Consider the following 13,554-nt stretch of genomic DNA (forward strand, 5'->3'; position numbering starts at 1 on the left):
GTGTGGGTATCAGCACAAGTTTAAAGAACTATAATGTGCATCTACAAATGTGTGGTTTTTTTGTTTTTGTTTTTTGCATGTAGAAATAGATATACTGTCACAGCTGTTAGCACAGTGATAGAGGCCCTTTAAAAAAATGGCCTTAAACGAGTACGAGTATTGAGGCTGGTGTCAGCACTCTGTCTAGTATGCACCCTTCCTACGCCTGGACCCTAGGAACCAAGCAGTGGTAAGTATCTTTCTTAGTTTAAAATGAAGTGGAAACACTAGTGCAGTTTTCTGACTGAACTAAAAGTCAGGCACAGCCAGAGCGCACCGCTGCTGCAGGGGAGTAACTGGTAGCAGAGAACCCCGCCGGCGGAGCCCCTGCCCCTGCCGCCAGAACTGCAGCGTCACGCAGACAGGATTTACTCCGCCGCCCGCAGCATGTCCCCCCTGCAGCTGCATTCGCCAGGCAGCGGGGGGGGGCCCGGGCTTTCTAGAGGAGACAGCCCCGGGAGTTTTTTTATGAGGAAAACTGTGGGGTGGGCGATGAGGCGGTCGGTATTTAACGGGCCTGCACGTGAGCCGAAGGGGTCCTTACCCCGGGGGATAACCCCTTTCCCCTCTCCCCGCACGTTGGCCCAGCAGGTGCGAGCCACGGCAGCAGGGCTGGGACCGGCGGCTGGAAAGGAGGCCGCGGCCGCCCGCAGCTGCAAGAGGGCGCCACTGTCCGCCGGAGCGCCGCGCCGCGCCGCGCTCGCCCCTTGGCTTTCCCCAGCATCCAGGTCTCTGCGGGAACCTCCAGAGTAAACGCGCCCGGGATTGGCTTCTGTCAGTGAAGGGGGCCATATTGGATCAGCGCATCGCTGCTCTCACGCACCATTTTATCAGCGGCTCTGATTCTTTCATCGGCCTGGATGCGCCCGCCCCGCCCCCCTCCCCGCCCAGGGCGGCGACCCCCGCCCCTGCGGGCTGTAGAAGCGTGAGGAGGTGTCCCGAGGAAGGAGACTCGCGCGCTCCTCCCCGCCTCACACCCCTGGCTCGCTCGCTCACTCCTCCCCGGCTTGCAGACCCGCTCTCCTCCCTCCCTCCCGCGGAGGCACCGTGTCAGCCAGCGGAGGCGGCCCCGGCCGGGCGGCCAATCAGCGAGTGGGTGACAAATATGCAAATGTGCCCCCCCCAGCCCGTCCCCTCGGGTTCGCTGGGGCTGGTGGGGTCGCGGCGCGGAGCTAGTGAAACTTCGCCAATAGCCCTCCTGTTTCCCTGCCCGGGCGGGGGAAGAGCAAATCACGCCGCGCCGCCTCCTCCCGCTCCTCCTCCCGGGCCTGTGCCAGCCACCCGGTAAGTGGTGCCCCCAGCCAGCCGTTGCCTGCGCACCCCGCGGGGCCGGAGCGGCAGGGGGATTCCCCGAGGGGGGAGGGGAGCCGCCGCCCCGTTCCCCCGTAGTCTGGCCGAGGCAGGGAGCTGTCAGGCGCGGGGCATCTCTCCCCACGCGTGCCGGCCAGGCGGCCGCCGCCGCGTAATGGCGAACCCGGCGGTGAGTGCGTGCGAGGGGACGGGCTGCTCCCCGCCGCCCCCGGAGCAGGCCGCGCTTCAGGTGCCGGAGACACGGGCTGGCCCCGGCTCCCCCCCGCCCACGCGAGGGGACGGCGCGGCCGGGCCTGCTCTCGCCCTGCCTAGGCTGAGCCTGCTTCCGCCCCTCGCAGGGCAGGCGCGGGGCGACGGCAGAGTCGGGGTCGCCCCTGCCCCTCGCACCCACCAGGCGCCCCTCCCCCCCCCCCAGCCGCGCCTGGGCCGGAGGCAGGGTGGAGGGGCGGGGGCTGGGTTGGAGCCGGGCCCCAGCATACGGGAGGTCGGCGGGGGCTGGTCCCCGCGGGCAGGAAGGCGGCGGAGGGAGAGGGATTGGAGCTGGCTGCCCATCCGGCAAGTGGGCGAGGCGGCTGGGGGAAGACTGGCGAGGTGGGAGCTGCTGCCCGCTGAGAGGGCGGGTGCGGGGCGGTGCAGGCAGGGGGAGGCGAGCGGAACGGAGCTGGCTGCACGCTGGGCAAGGGGGCGTGTTGGTGCTGGCTGCCTATGAGGCAGAGGAGGGATATGCGTTGGGGTGCGGGCAGCGGACCTGGCTTCTCCACCAGGGCGGGGACGGGGGATGGGAAGCTGCTTTTCCCCTCGGCAGATTAAAAGGGGTTTGGAGTGCAGATTGTGGGGGTTGCTAAGGCAAGGGGGGGGGGGGTTAAGCTGGTCCTTGGGATAGCAGGGTGGTCATTTGAGGTTATCTCCCTCCTGGGTGTGTTAGATGGATTGGAACAATATATGTCAGGAGAATGTATGTGTGTCTGCTGAAGGCGGGAGGTTTGTGACAGTTTTCTGCTGAGGCGAAGGGACCTACTGCAAACAGGATGGTGTGGAAGAAAACCTATTTTCCCAGACAGGTTGGTGGGAGGGGAGGAGAGGAAGAGAACATTCAAGAAGTCTCTCTTTGCAAAGGTGACATCAAGGCCTTCATCTCGTAGGAAGGTTTTCACCCTCCTTATTCACTTTTGCATGCAAAAGACCATATCCATAGTAACTAAAAACTTAAATGAAAGCTGTATCACCTCACTATGAGGAGATACAGACAGATCTGGTGTCTCCTGCAGAGGAGAGACTGAAGAGCCTTGGGCCAGCAGGCATGGTTTCTGAGGAGAAAATGGAGACTGCAGACAGAAAAAAGGGAAGGATTAATAAATATAATGCTGCAACAGCCATGATAGTGCTAGAAAGGGTTCTGACCTCCTCTACCCCTTTTCTCTGAGGTCTTGTGACTTTGCTTTTAAAAGTAGTTGTCTCTGAACCTCCACCACAAGAAAAGTAGGCTTGTCTGTCATAGGAGGTTTCTGTACCCCATTTCACTTCTGTGCCAGTCCAGAAACACCAGTTTGTTAGGTGCAAGCTTTATCACCCCCCCCCCCTTTTCATTTAATTTAATAGTAGTCATAACTGAAAACTTCTGAGCAGAAAGACTATGTTGGACTTTGTAGGTAAATAGTTTCTACTTCCTTTAATATCTTTGAGCAGTTACAGAGTTTCTATCTAGCAAGGGTTGTGAATTTTGGTTTATATCTGTAGGTGAAATAGTCTATATTATGTTTGTGCTGACTTCTTTCAAGTGGTAAACAAAATCTTACAACCTATGTGTTTTACTTCAGATTTTGATAATTACCTAAGTGGGAGAGTAAAATAACATCCTGCTTATTTCCTGATAGTCATATGGTCTCCACCCAAAAAGACAACCTGATATGTTCCTGCTTGTAGGCATCTGCTAATTCTTTAACTGTTCAGACACACCTGCTTGATGGGGCTGCAAAACACTACTGACTTCAATTCCTTTTTTTAACACATGAACATAAAAAATAAATTCTTACTCTCTCATAAGCAATTCACAGAGCTGTGCTTTTGACAGTCATGGATATCATAACAATTAACCATCCACAGGAAAAAAATACTTCATAGTGAAACTGTTACTTATAGGATATCTTCAACAAAAGCTTGTCAGCAACAATCAATATTTTGCCATTCTAGGAACATCACAATATGCGGTTTACCAATTGTGCATTGCATGACATTGGAAACAAATTGGGAAATACTATGCCAAACTTGTCTTCATTAATTTGAGTATAAAGATATACTCAAAGGTGCTAAGATCATTAAGTTAGTAAGTGTTGCTTAAGCTGTTAGTATTCAGCCACATATGTCAGCAAATAGTTTGGTATATAAGCTCCTAATTGATCTTTACAGTGGAGAGTAGCCCAACTTGCCTCCCAAAGACTTGTTGGACTCCTGTCCATCATTATTATGACTAAAGAGATCTGATTTTTAAAAGATGCTGAGTAGCTTCAGCTCCCACTGACTTCAACAGGAGCAATGGATGCCGAGGGCTTCTGAAAATCAAGCCATGAGTTCCTAGTCATTTTTGATTAGGTAAATGAAAGCTCAGAGTGGGGGAAAATATGTTTTTAGTGATTGTATCTGTGAAGTGCTCTGATTTGGACCATCACACGGAGACTATGAAAGCCTTAAAGCAGACCTTGTTCATGTGTTTCCTTTCTATAAAATAGACAAGAGCCAGTGACTTAGAAAGATTAAAAATGAAATTGACACAATTTTATTATACTGCTCTACTCCTGTGACATTAGGTAATAGGTATGTTTTAATTTCAACATGCTTCCAGCCCTCCACCCCAGTGTGGGCAGCACTAACAATTCTTTATTTTGTATTATTTATTCATTTAACATTTTGCTGCAAACTTCATTTAATGTAAACTACAAATCATACTTGAAATATTATAAAATGAATAGGTCATCCACACAATTTTAGCAGAGATTATCAGGTAGGATTCCTTAATGTGTTGCCTTGTCTCCCATGTATCAGGCCTGCTGTATAAGTCCTTGTGTCTACCTCATGTAAATGTTTAAACTCTGGACCATTGCATTATTTTGGAAGGAATGATGAACAGAAGTTGGAACAGAAGGAGGAGAATGCAGTGTTCTAGTTTGGTCCTGCACAGTTCTGGGTTACAGTAATTGTTGTAAAAAGCAACAGAGAGTCCTGTGGCACCTTTAAGACTAACAGATGTATTGGAGCATAAGCATGCATCCAATGAAGTGGGCATTCACCCACGAGAGCTTATGCTCCAATACGTCTGTTAGTCTTAGGGTACGTCTTCACTTACCGGAGGGTCCGGCGGCAGGCAGTCGATGTTCTGGGATCGATTTATTGCGTCTGATTAAGACGCGATAAATCGATTCCAGATCGATCCCGGAAGTGCTCGCCGTCGGCGCCGGTACTCCAGCTCGCCGAGAGGAGTACGCGGCATCGACGGGGGAGCCTTCCTGCCGCGTCTGGACCCGCGGTAAGTTCGGACTAAGGTACTTCGAATTCAGCTACGTTATTAACGTAGCTGAATTTGCGTACCTTAGTCCGAAGTGGGGGCTTAGTGGGGACCAGGCCTTTAAGGTGCCACAGGACTCTGTTGCTTTTTATAGATCCAGACTTGAATAATAGTTGTGATTCCTATGCTACCCACAAACTGAGTCCTGAGTAAATTTTCTTTGCTCTTCTTACTTTTTATAGATTGTTTCATTCAGTTTACTTCTCTGATCATTCCTGTTACAGCCACAGTCCCTTTCAGACTAAGGAGCAGACTGCTCAATACACTTAAGGAAATCTCATTCTCTTTCAGGCTCAGATTTCATTGTTTTCCCCTTTCTCCCAATCAGCCTCTTTCCTGGACAAGAGGCAGAGCTTTCAGGAACTTGAAGGATCTGAAGTCACCTTAATGGATGTACCCAAAGCCCAGAGTTCTAAGAACTGACAGCTGGAATCCCACTGTCATCTGGACTCCCTGAGGGGCATCTCTCCTGTTCAGCAAGAGGAAGGAGTGAAGACTTTTCTTTACCTTCACCATGTTAAATTTGCGGGGATGCAATAACCACAATATGGGTTGCTAGCACTTAATTCAAATATGATCAGTGTGTGCTGATCATTTTTTATTTCTCTGGCCAGCTCATATAGGCAAGAGAGAACTTGTTTGGCCACTGGCCATCTGAATGTAGAGACTCTTCTTTTTAATGTAAATTCTGGGTATTTCTCTTTTTGTGCAACATTCTGATAACGAATACATAAAAAAAAGCTAGTTGCTTTTGCCATCTAAAAAGATCACATGTTGGAGGAACTTGTAGAATATTGAACTGTAAAACACAAACAACAATAAATTGTGGTATTAGAGCAATGTGGCAAGTGAAAGCACACATTAAGCATTTAAGCATTTTAATCTATAACATACACAGAGAGGTGTAAATATTTAGAAATGCTGAGTTTATTTTATTGTATTGGTATATTTTTAGCATGGTGCATGTGCAGCTAGATACACAACTACATTTTAGTGAGAGCTCATTTAAGGTGTTTGTGTTGCAGCATTTGAGACTAAAGTTCCCTTTTTCATGTTGTCCTGCCACCATGCTTCATTTATAAAACTGGAGGGAACATACTTGGGGTGAGAAGGTGGTTCTGTCCTCAGTTTCACTCAGTTCTTGGCTTGTTTGACAACAAAGGTGCCAGTGTGATGTGGACAACAGTTGTACTGAGACCTCCAACTTGATTCAGCCTGCACACCAAACAGATGTCTGATATTAACATCTTTGGCTACTGCGGGGAGGGATAGCTCAGTGGTTTTAGCATTGGCTTGCTAAACCCAGGGTTGTCAGTTCAATCCTTGAGGGGGCCATTTAAGGCTTTGGGGCAAAAATGTGTCTGGGGATTGGTCCTGCTTTGAGCAGGGGTTTTGACTAGATGATCTCCTGAGGGCCCTTCCAACCCTGATATTCTATGATTCTATATATAACTGAGTGAATTTGTAGATCATAACTTTGAGAGTCATTGATTTTTTTGTTTACCTTTTTGTTTTGTTTTAAAGGCCAGAAAGGATGTTTGTGATCATCTAGTTTGACCTCAAAAACACTGACACTTGAGGACTGTTAATTTATGAAATTAAACATTTCAAAGTTTGTACCTACATAAAAAGTAGCAGAGTCCATCACAAGATGTGGCCATCCCATTCACTTCTTGTGGCCAAATACCAATTTTGACTGTGCTTTATGTAGCTAATAGAAAATTTAGTAACAGTGAGTACCAAATTGATCTCCTCCTTCAGTGTGGTGTTAACTACTCACCTTTATATCACATGAGGAATAAAAACAGTTTTCTGTGCTTAATATATTAGGAGTTTAGCTAGTCTTCCAAAGTTCATTCTAGAAAATTACATAGGCTTTTACTAGTAAATAAAATAATAATCTCATATAATTAATTATTTTAAAGATTAACACATTACTGAACTTCATAAGAGGAAAAACTTGTAATAGCTTCTGAAGACTTTCTGTTACATATAATGGCAAAATAGTCTACCCCTTTAATAATATGAATAACGTGAACTTGCTGTCATTTCTGAACAGGGTGGGTTGATTTACATTGCCAATTTTAATCAGTTTAAATGAACATGCAGGAAACCTTGATTTAAATAATCAATTTTAATCATGTTTTGCATGTACTTTTTCATTATTTTCCTGAAGAAAGGTTGATTCTCACTGGCTGGCAACCATTAAAACATGTTGATTGCAACTAAATATAGCCTTTACACTAAATTTAATGCTGCTTTTTGCTACCCAGGAGGATACACTATATCTATATACATTTATTTAAGCAATTGCATAGCTTAACTTACATTTATTTAGGTTCTTCATTCTTACCTTTCTATTCTTAGAAAATAGTGAATGATGCATTTCTTATTTACTAGATTTAATTTTTTACTTGCAATTTGTGTCATGCTCTAATTGGATGGAAATTCAAATTGAATTTTAAATGCACAGAAATGGCATTTTAAATTTAATACTACTTGTGCTGGATACATAAGGGAAAAACAGTTTATCAAAACGTGTTTTGCCTTGAAAACAAACTGCTTTATTAAACAAAGGAAGTTTTTTCTGTAGTTAGTGAATTTAACTGACTGTGGCTGGTCACCATGTCCTTCAAGATTTTAGAACTAGTAGATCTCATTTTCTCATGCGTTTTCAATTCCCAGTTGGTTTCTCAGCTTTGAAGGAGGCAGTCATTGAACTAAACTAGTTGGAAAAAATTGAAATAAAGAAAGTATTCTCTCTGCACCTTCAGAAGAGGCTATTGCTGTCCAAAAACTGGTTTAGCACTTTTACAAATTCTTGTTCCAGGTGCTAAACCAGTGACTTCCACCAGTTCTGTGGTCTGACTTTCTTTAAAATTTAGCAGCAAACATATCACATATTATATTTTTTATTTAGTTTAAATTATTTTAGTAGATTATAGTGACTTAAGGCCTTATTAATATAAGTTGTCAATTTAAAATTACATTTTAAATAGGTAATTTAAAAAAAATCTAATTTAAATTAAAACACTTTTTTTATTTAAAAAAATCATTAGACATTTTTAACCACTATATTATTGAAAATGAACTTAGGCCTGGTTCTCTTCTCATACTGTAGTACCTCAGGCGTAACGCCATTGAAGTTAGTGGAATTAAACTGTAGGTAAAACCAGGGTAAATGTGAAAAGAATCAGGCATTGGGTCTGTGTTTCTTCATGGCTGAAATGTACAGTCTTTCAAAATATTTATCACCATTTTGCAGAAGTCACAAAATTTAGTCCCTAATCTAGATCTTTTGTCTTCTGAGAAATTCGCAATTATAATCCTCAGAACGCACTTGTGAAATAAGTATGTGTTGCCAGTTTACTGATGGGTGGCAGTGAAACAGGTTGTGACAAAAGGTGTTGATGCTAAAATGGGATAAGAGCTCAGGTGTTCCTATCTTTTCACTGCTGTGCTCAGATGACTAGAATTCAAGAAGGCATTCACTTACAGTTTAAGATACTGTCACTTTAAATTTATTTTGTTTTTAAGTTAGAAATGAGGCAATCTATTAAGGAAGTCTAAAACTTTTCTGCAGTGCATTGTTTGGGACCCATGTATGTCAAATCTGTATTAGAGCACTATTATAATGTTAGAGAGGTTTTATGTGCTCTTCATCTCAAAGATGTGGGACTTTCCTTGTGAATAAATGTGATGATGAGAGGGAAGCCTGAAACTGCACTTGTTCTGCAGAATATATAGGGTAATATCTGGAGGAATATCTGTGGCACCTTAATTTGAGCTTCATTGAGGCTTGAAATTCTGTTTCTCTGAATTTGCACAGAAAATTACTTACGCTTATGTGTAAACAGTTTTCGGTGCTGTCAATCTGTGTTCAAAACAGCCTTAGTCAACAGCAAAATAAATATGGCCTCTCCTTTGAGCTTGTTTACACCCTTGTTCATGTAATAAAATTATCACAGCTCAGAAAACCACCACACAACCTGGTGGCTGGCAATGGCTCACCAGGACAGTCCTGAAACTGGAATACCAGAGTTACTGAAGGTCAAGATTAATGTGTATTAGTAGAGTTGTATGATGAAAGAAGGTTAGATTGTGAAATGGGTTAGTAGTTCATTATTTTATCTCTGGAGATCTGTAATGAAATCTTGTTTTAGGCCACAAGAGAAAATGAGAGTGAGCTTTTACCTGGTTCTTAGTGAATATTTGTCCATATAACACAGCTTCCACGTAATTGTTCAGGAAAAATCTTGGACTGCAGAAATGGGGGTACTGCAGATCAGGTTTGAGATGCATTGGCAGAACTTGTGACAAAACTTGAATGATGATTGGAATCTATTTCGGGTGTAGCAAAGCTTCTATAGTTGTCTCCTAAGTTATCATTTATTTTTATAAATACTAAAAACTTACGCAAAGCATCTCATATTTAATCCTAAATGAAAGCAAATAAACCTTTTACCTCCTTCCCCAAATTAAAATGTTTTCCTAATCTTATGATAGGTCTTGGTTTCCACACAGGTCACTTAAAGAATGTATTTCATTCTGATCTTCCAAGGGAAAAGTATGCTCTTCATATTGGCATGTTCAGATAAGCTGTATTTGGGTGAGGAAATGGAGAACTTTGGTTCACCTTCAGTTATAAAGTGAACCAGGATTCACTATAGGGAGTCCTGAAACTTGTCGTCATGACTACAGAACCCTTCATAGATAATTTTTGGAAACGCCAGGTAAAAGTAATCTTGAAAGAGTAGAATAAGATAATATTTTTTGCTCCATTTTCCAGTAATCTTACCATTGAAATTTTGGACCCCGACAGTTTTTCTCCCATGGAGAAATTTTGGATTAGCATGTCTCCTTTTTCTAAGAGCAGAATATTCAAGACTGTTTAACTCCTTCTTATCTCAGCTTGTTAAAATCAACTTTACGACAAGGTGCAGCGCACACCTGTATTGGTACCAGTGCTTGCAAAGAAATATTCCAATCCAGCAAGTTTTTTCTACAGCGTTGGAGTAGTCTCATTTGAAATCAAACCTTCTGTTGTATACAAGAAGCACTTGGTCATAAGCACATACAAGTAAATAGTCTTTAACTCACCAGTTTTCTATTATCATGAGTTTTATGTGATATCACAATTTGTTACAATTGGAGCAGAGTGGTTATCCCAAATAAACTGAAATAAATAGTATATTCCACTTTTTACTAATGTATATGGAGAGTCTAAATTGAATGAAGGTAGATTATTTTTGTTTATGGTTCCAAAGGATTTTTTGAAATAGTGATGCTTTGGCTCCATCAAGAGTGTGTTAGGGATTTTCAGAGTTGTACAGTTTGTAATATAGGTATGTGTACATGTATGCTGAGGAAGATTTTTGTTGTTGTTATTTTACAAAAGAATACTGGCCTCCTTGTTTGGGTAATGGCAGATCATTTTTAAAAGGTGTTGTTTCTAGGTTAGCTTTGTTCAAACGAGCCATGTTTGGAAAAAATCTTCATTCCAGTTCATGTTGATAAAATTGGTCCTTACAATTTATATACAACATATTAACCCCATCCACACATTTCAGGGCAAACAATAGAAACCACAGAAGCTTTACTGAACTCCTTTTGAGTTGATGCATCATGTAACTACTTACTATAAGTTTGGCAAAATAACTAATTGACAGTACAAAGTAAAGAAATACTGCTTAAATAAACGAGAAATATGAGACGGGGCTGGATCCTATTTTTTTCTTTGACTGTGACTAAGCTGTGTGCATGCAGCTTTCTGTAGTTTTGCATAGATATTTTTATGAACGTATTGGTGTAATTGTCATTGAGCTGTCTGTTTGCATGGGTAACACTTTTTAATGCTTTAATAATGCCTTATTTTTCTCATTACTTCATCTTTTGTTTCTTTTTTCTTTTTAACACAAGATTCTTCAAAGCCACAAATACTCCATGGTTGTCTTAATATCTGAGGCTGGTCAAGCAAGTGGTCTCTATTGGCTTGAGGAGTGAGAATCCTCTTTTTTCTGAGTTATTGACAGAATCAGTTTGAGGAAGAATTTGTGATTGACAGCTATGTTTCAGATAACAAAACATTTAAGCAAGCTGATGTTGCCACAGTTGGTAAGTGCAGAAATCTCTAAGTGTGATATTTTTAATTTGTAAACTAGTGGGGAGGGAAACATTTGATTCCAAGATCATGGTTTATTTTTTCCAGATTAAATTAAATACCATTGAAAATAAAATACCATTAATCTGTGTATTGCAAAACCTTATGCTATAAATAGCCTGTTTGTAGTACTTCTTAACCAATTAACTCTTTATTATTCAGAAAAGTTGTTTGTATATTTAGTAATAGTTGACTGTTAAATTCTAGAAGTATGGGTTCTGAACTTGATTGACAGATGGGAAGAGGTTTTTGAATCTCTGAAGGGATCTCTGATTTTTTTCTGTTGTGATATGAAATCGCAGTATAAGAAGAAAATCTAAGGGAAATTTTTGTGGATATTCCAAAATTTGTACATATCCCCTAAGACAGTAGAGGACAGATTAGAGGATGTTTCAGACGGGTGTCTGTCTAACTGTTTTAGACACAATCAATCTTTTTAGGGTTCAAGAATTCCTAACATAGAACAGCCTGTAAGTAGGCTAGGCATACTTCAGTCTACCAACTTTAGAATGAGTTTACAAGTTATTAAATGAGAAAAGAAGAGCAGATATTGCAGCATGTATATCAAGAGTGTGTATTAAATACAGTTTTAACATGAAGTTACCAGCTTATGACAAACAGTTCTTGTTATCCTGATAACTGTGGTGTGCATTGTTTGGAAGATACAACTCGTTTTCCAGTTATCCTGATTAAAATACTGTGAAGTTTCAAAAAATAAAATGATATAAAATTAAGAATAACACTTCACTAATAAATTTGTGAGTGTACGTTAATGAAAGATCTCCTGAGAAGGCTTGTATTTAACAGGTTTCAGAGTAGCAGCCGTGTTAGTCTGTATCCGCAAAAAGAACAGGAGTACTTGTGGCACCTTAGAGACTAACAAATTTATTAGAGCATAAGCTTTCGTGGACTATGCATCCGAAGAAGTGGGCTGTAGTCCACGAAAGCTTATGCTCTAATAAATTTTAGTCTCTAAGGTGCCACAAGTACTCCTGTTCTTTTTGTATTTAACAGAATTTAAGGCTGCTCTATCTGCCTAGGAAAAGGATCATGTTTTTATACGGGGAAATCTATCTATAAAAGCATATTGATCTAGAATGCAAATCCACTTATTTCCCCCCTTTTCCTTCCCATGCAGCATTGGGGAAGGGGAATGGTATGCTTCATTGTGTTTTCTCTCTTCCAGGGATCCCAGAAGCTTTTACTTCTCCCCTCACCCCTCCCCTTCCCTGCAGTGTGTTTGCACATTTGGTGCCTCTTCTAGGCTCTGTGGGCTCCACTCCCCGCTATGTCCAATGGGGGATTGGAGCATGACTGTCGAGTAAGTGCACTTCCCCCAATTCAGCAATATTACTTGATATTGGCAAAAACATCTGTTAAGCCCTGGTGTGTAGTCACAGCAACCTTCGACTTTCCTTTCTGCTATCAGCTAAATAGTTTATTGTATAAGCATTGGCAAGTTTAAACCTTAGCCCTTAAGAACACGTTTTATTCAGTCTTGAAAATTATCATACTTTTTATATTAAGCACTTTTAAATAGTTATAAAAAATTTAAAATTCCAGCACAAAATCTGGCTACATCTCTATTACAATGATGGTCCTTCTCCCTTTCATTTTGTCCTTTTCCAGTCATATTAAAAAAAAAAAAAAAAAAAAAAAAAAACCAAAAAACTTCACTTATCTAAGTGAGCAAATAGAAATTTGCAAAATTGCTTTAAAAATCTCCCTTATTTATGAATACATGGAGATTCTCATGTTTCCCAAGTGATCAATGCCATAGATGTACTCAGTAGCTGAATTATCAGATCTAAGTTATGACCTTGAAGTGTGATTGTGATTTGTCTTTTGTTAATGTGCTTTACTTTCAGGTCCCTAATGATAATGAACTACCTATTTTTGGGTAGGCATCACCCTGAGTTACTTGACTCTTCACAAAGGATATGGACTCTTAATTCATGGGTAAGGATTCTTTTGATTTTTGACTTTTGTCATTTCATTCATTTTACAGAATGAAAAAAATTCAGTAAGAACATTTCACTTTCAACAATTTATTTTTCAGATTCTTCTGCGTTAATCAGAGTTTGTCATAGCGTCATCTAAGAGTTTGTATTAGCTTGTAGTAATTTTGAACCTGTTTTGACTAATAAAAGCACATTTTAGGAACAGAACAATCTCTTAACAAGTAGCAGTATCTTAACTCAGCCACCCCATCTTGATGATTTTTAAAGCTAGAGGAACCGAATGATTAAGTTTATGTATATATTCAAAAGTTGACCTATAAGACTACTTTTATGGAGTATAAAATAAACCCATTTTTACTCTGGGGAAAATAGTCTGCATTTTCAAGGTAGAGTTTTCAGGTGGATGGGAGATTATGTTCAACAGAAGAGGTCTTCTATACACTTTCATCCTCCAGGCAAAGAGGGAAAGACTGAGAACTTCATGAGTCTGTTTCTGTTTTTATTTTGATACACTCTTTAATGCT

General features: G+C 41.6%; 1 protein-coding gene across 13 annotated transcripts in view; it reads left to right on the forward strand.

The window, feature by feature from the left end:
- The first annotated feature begins 210 nt into the window (after window positions 1–210).
- Window positions 211–13,554, forward strand: part of CHD9 (chromodomain helicase DNA binding protein 9) — a 183,503-nt gene continuing 170,159 nt past the window's right edge. For 5 of the 13 annotated variants that reach the window (XM_034788422.1, XM_034788416.1, XM_034788424.1 and 2 more), the window contains exons 1-3: window positions 1,148–1,323; window positions 10,829–11,023; window positions 12,938–13,028. Coding sequence is in view for 2 of the 13 variants with exons in the window: in XM_034788427.1 (XP_034644318.1) it covers window positions 12,365–12,390; window positions 12,938–13,028 (117 nt within the window). In the remaining 11 variants the exon portion in view is untranslated. The other 8 variants (XM_034788415.1, XM_034788427.1, XM_034788420.1 and 5 more) reach the window with 8 other exon arrangements.

This window comes from Trachemys scripta, chromosome 13, assembly GCF_013100865.1.
Source record: "Trachemys scripta elegans isolate TJP31775 chromosome 13, CAS_Tse_1.0, whole genome shotgun sequence".
Taxonomy (NCBI): Eukaryota; Metazoa; Chordata; order Testudines; family Emydidae; genus Trachemys; species Trachemys scripta.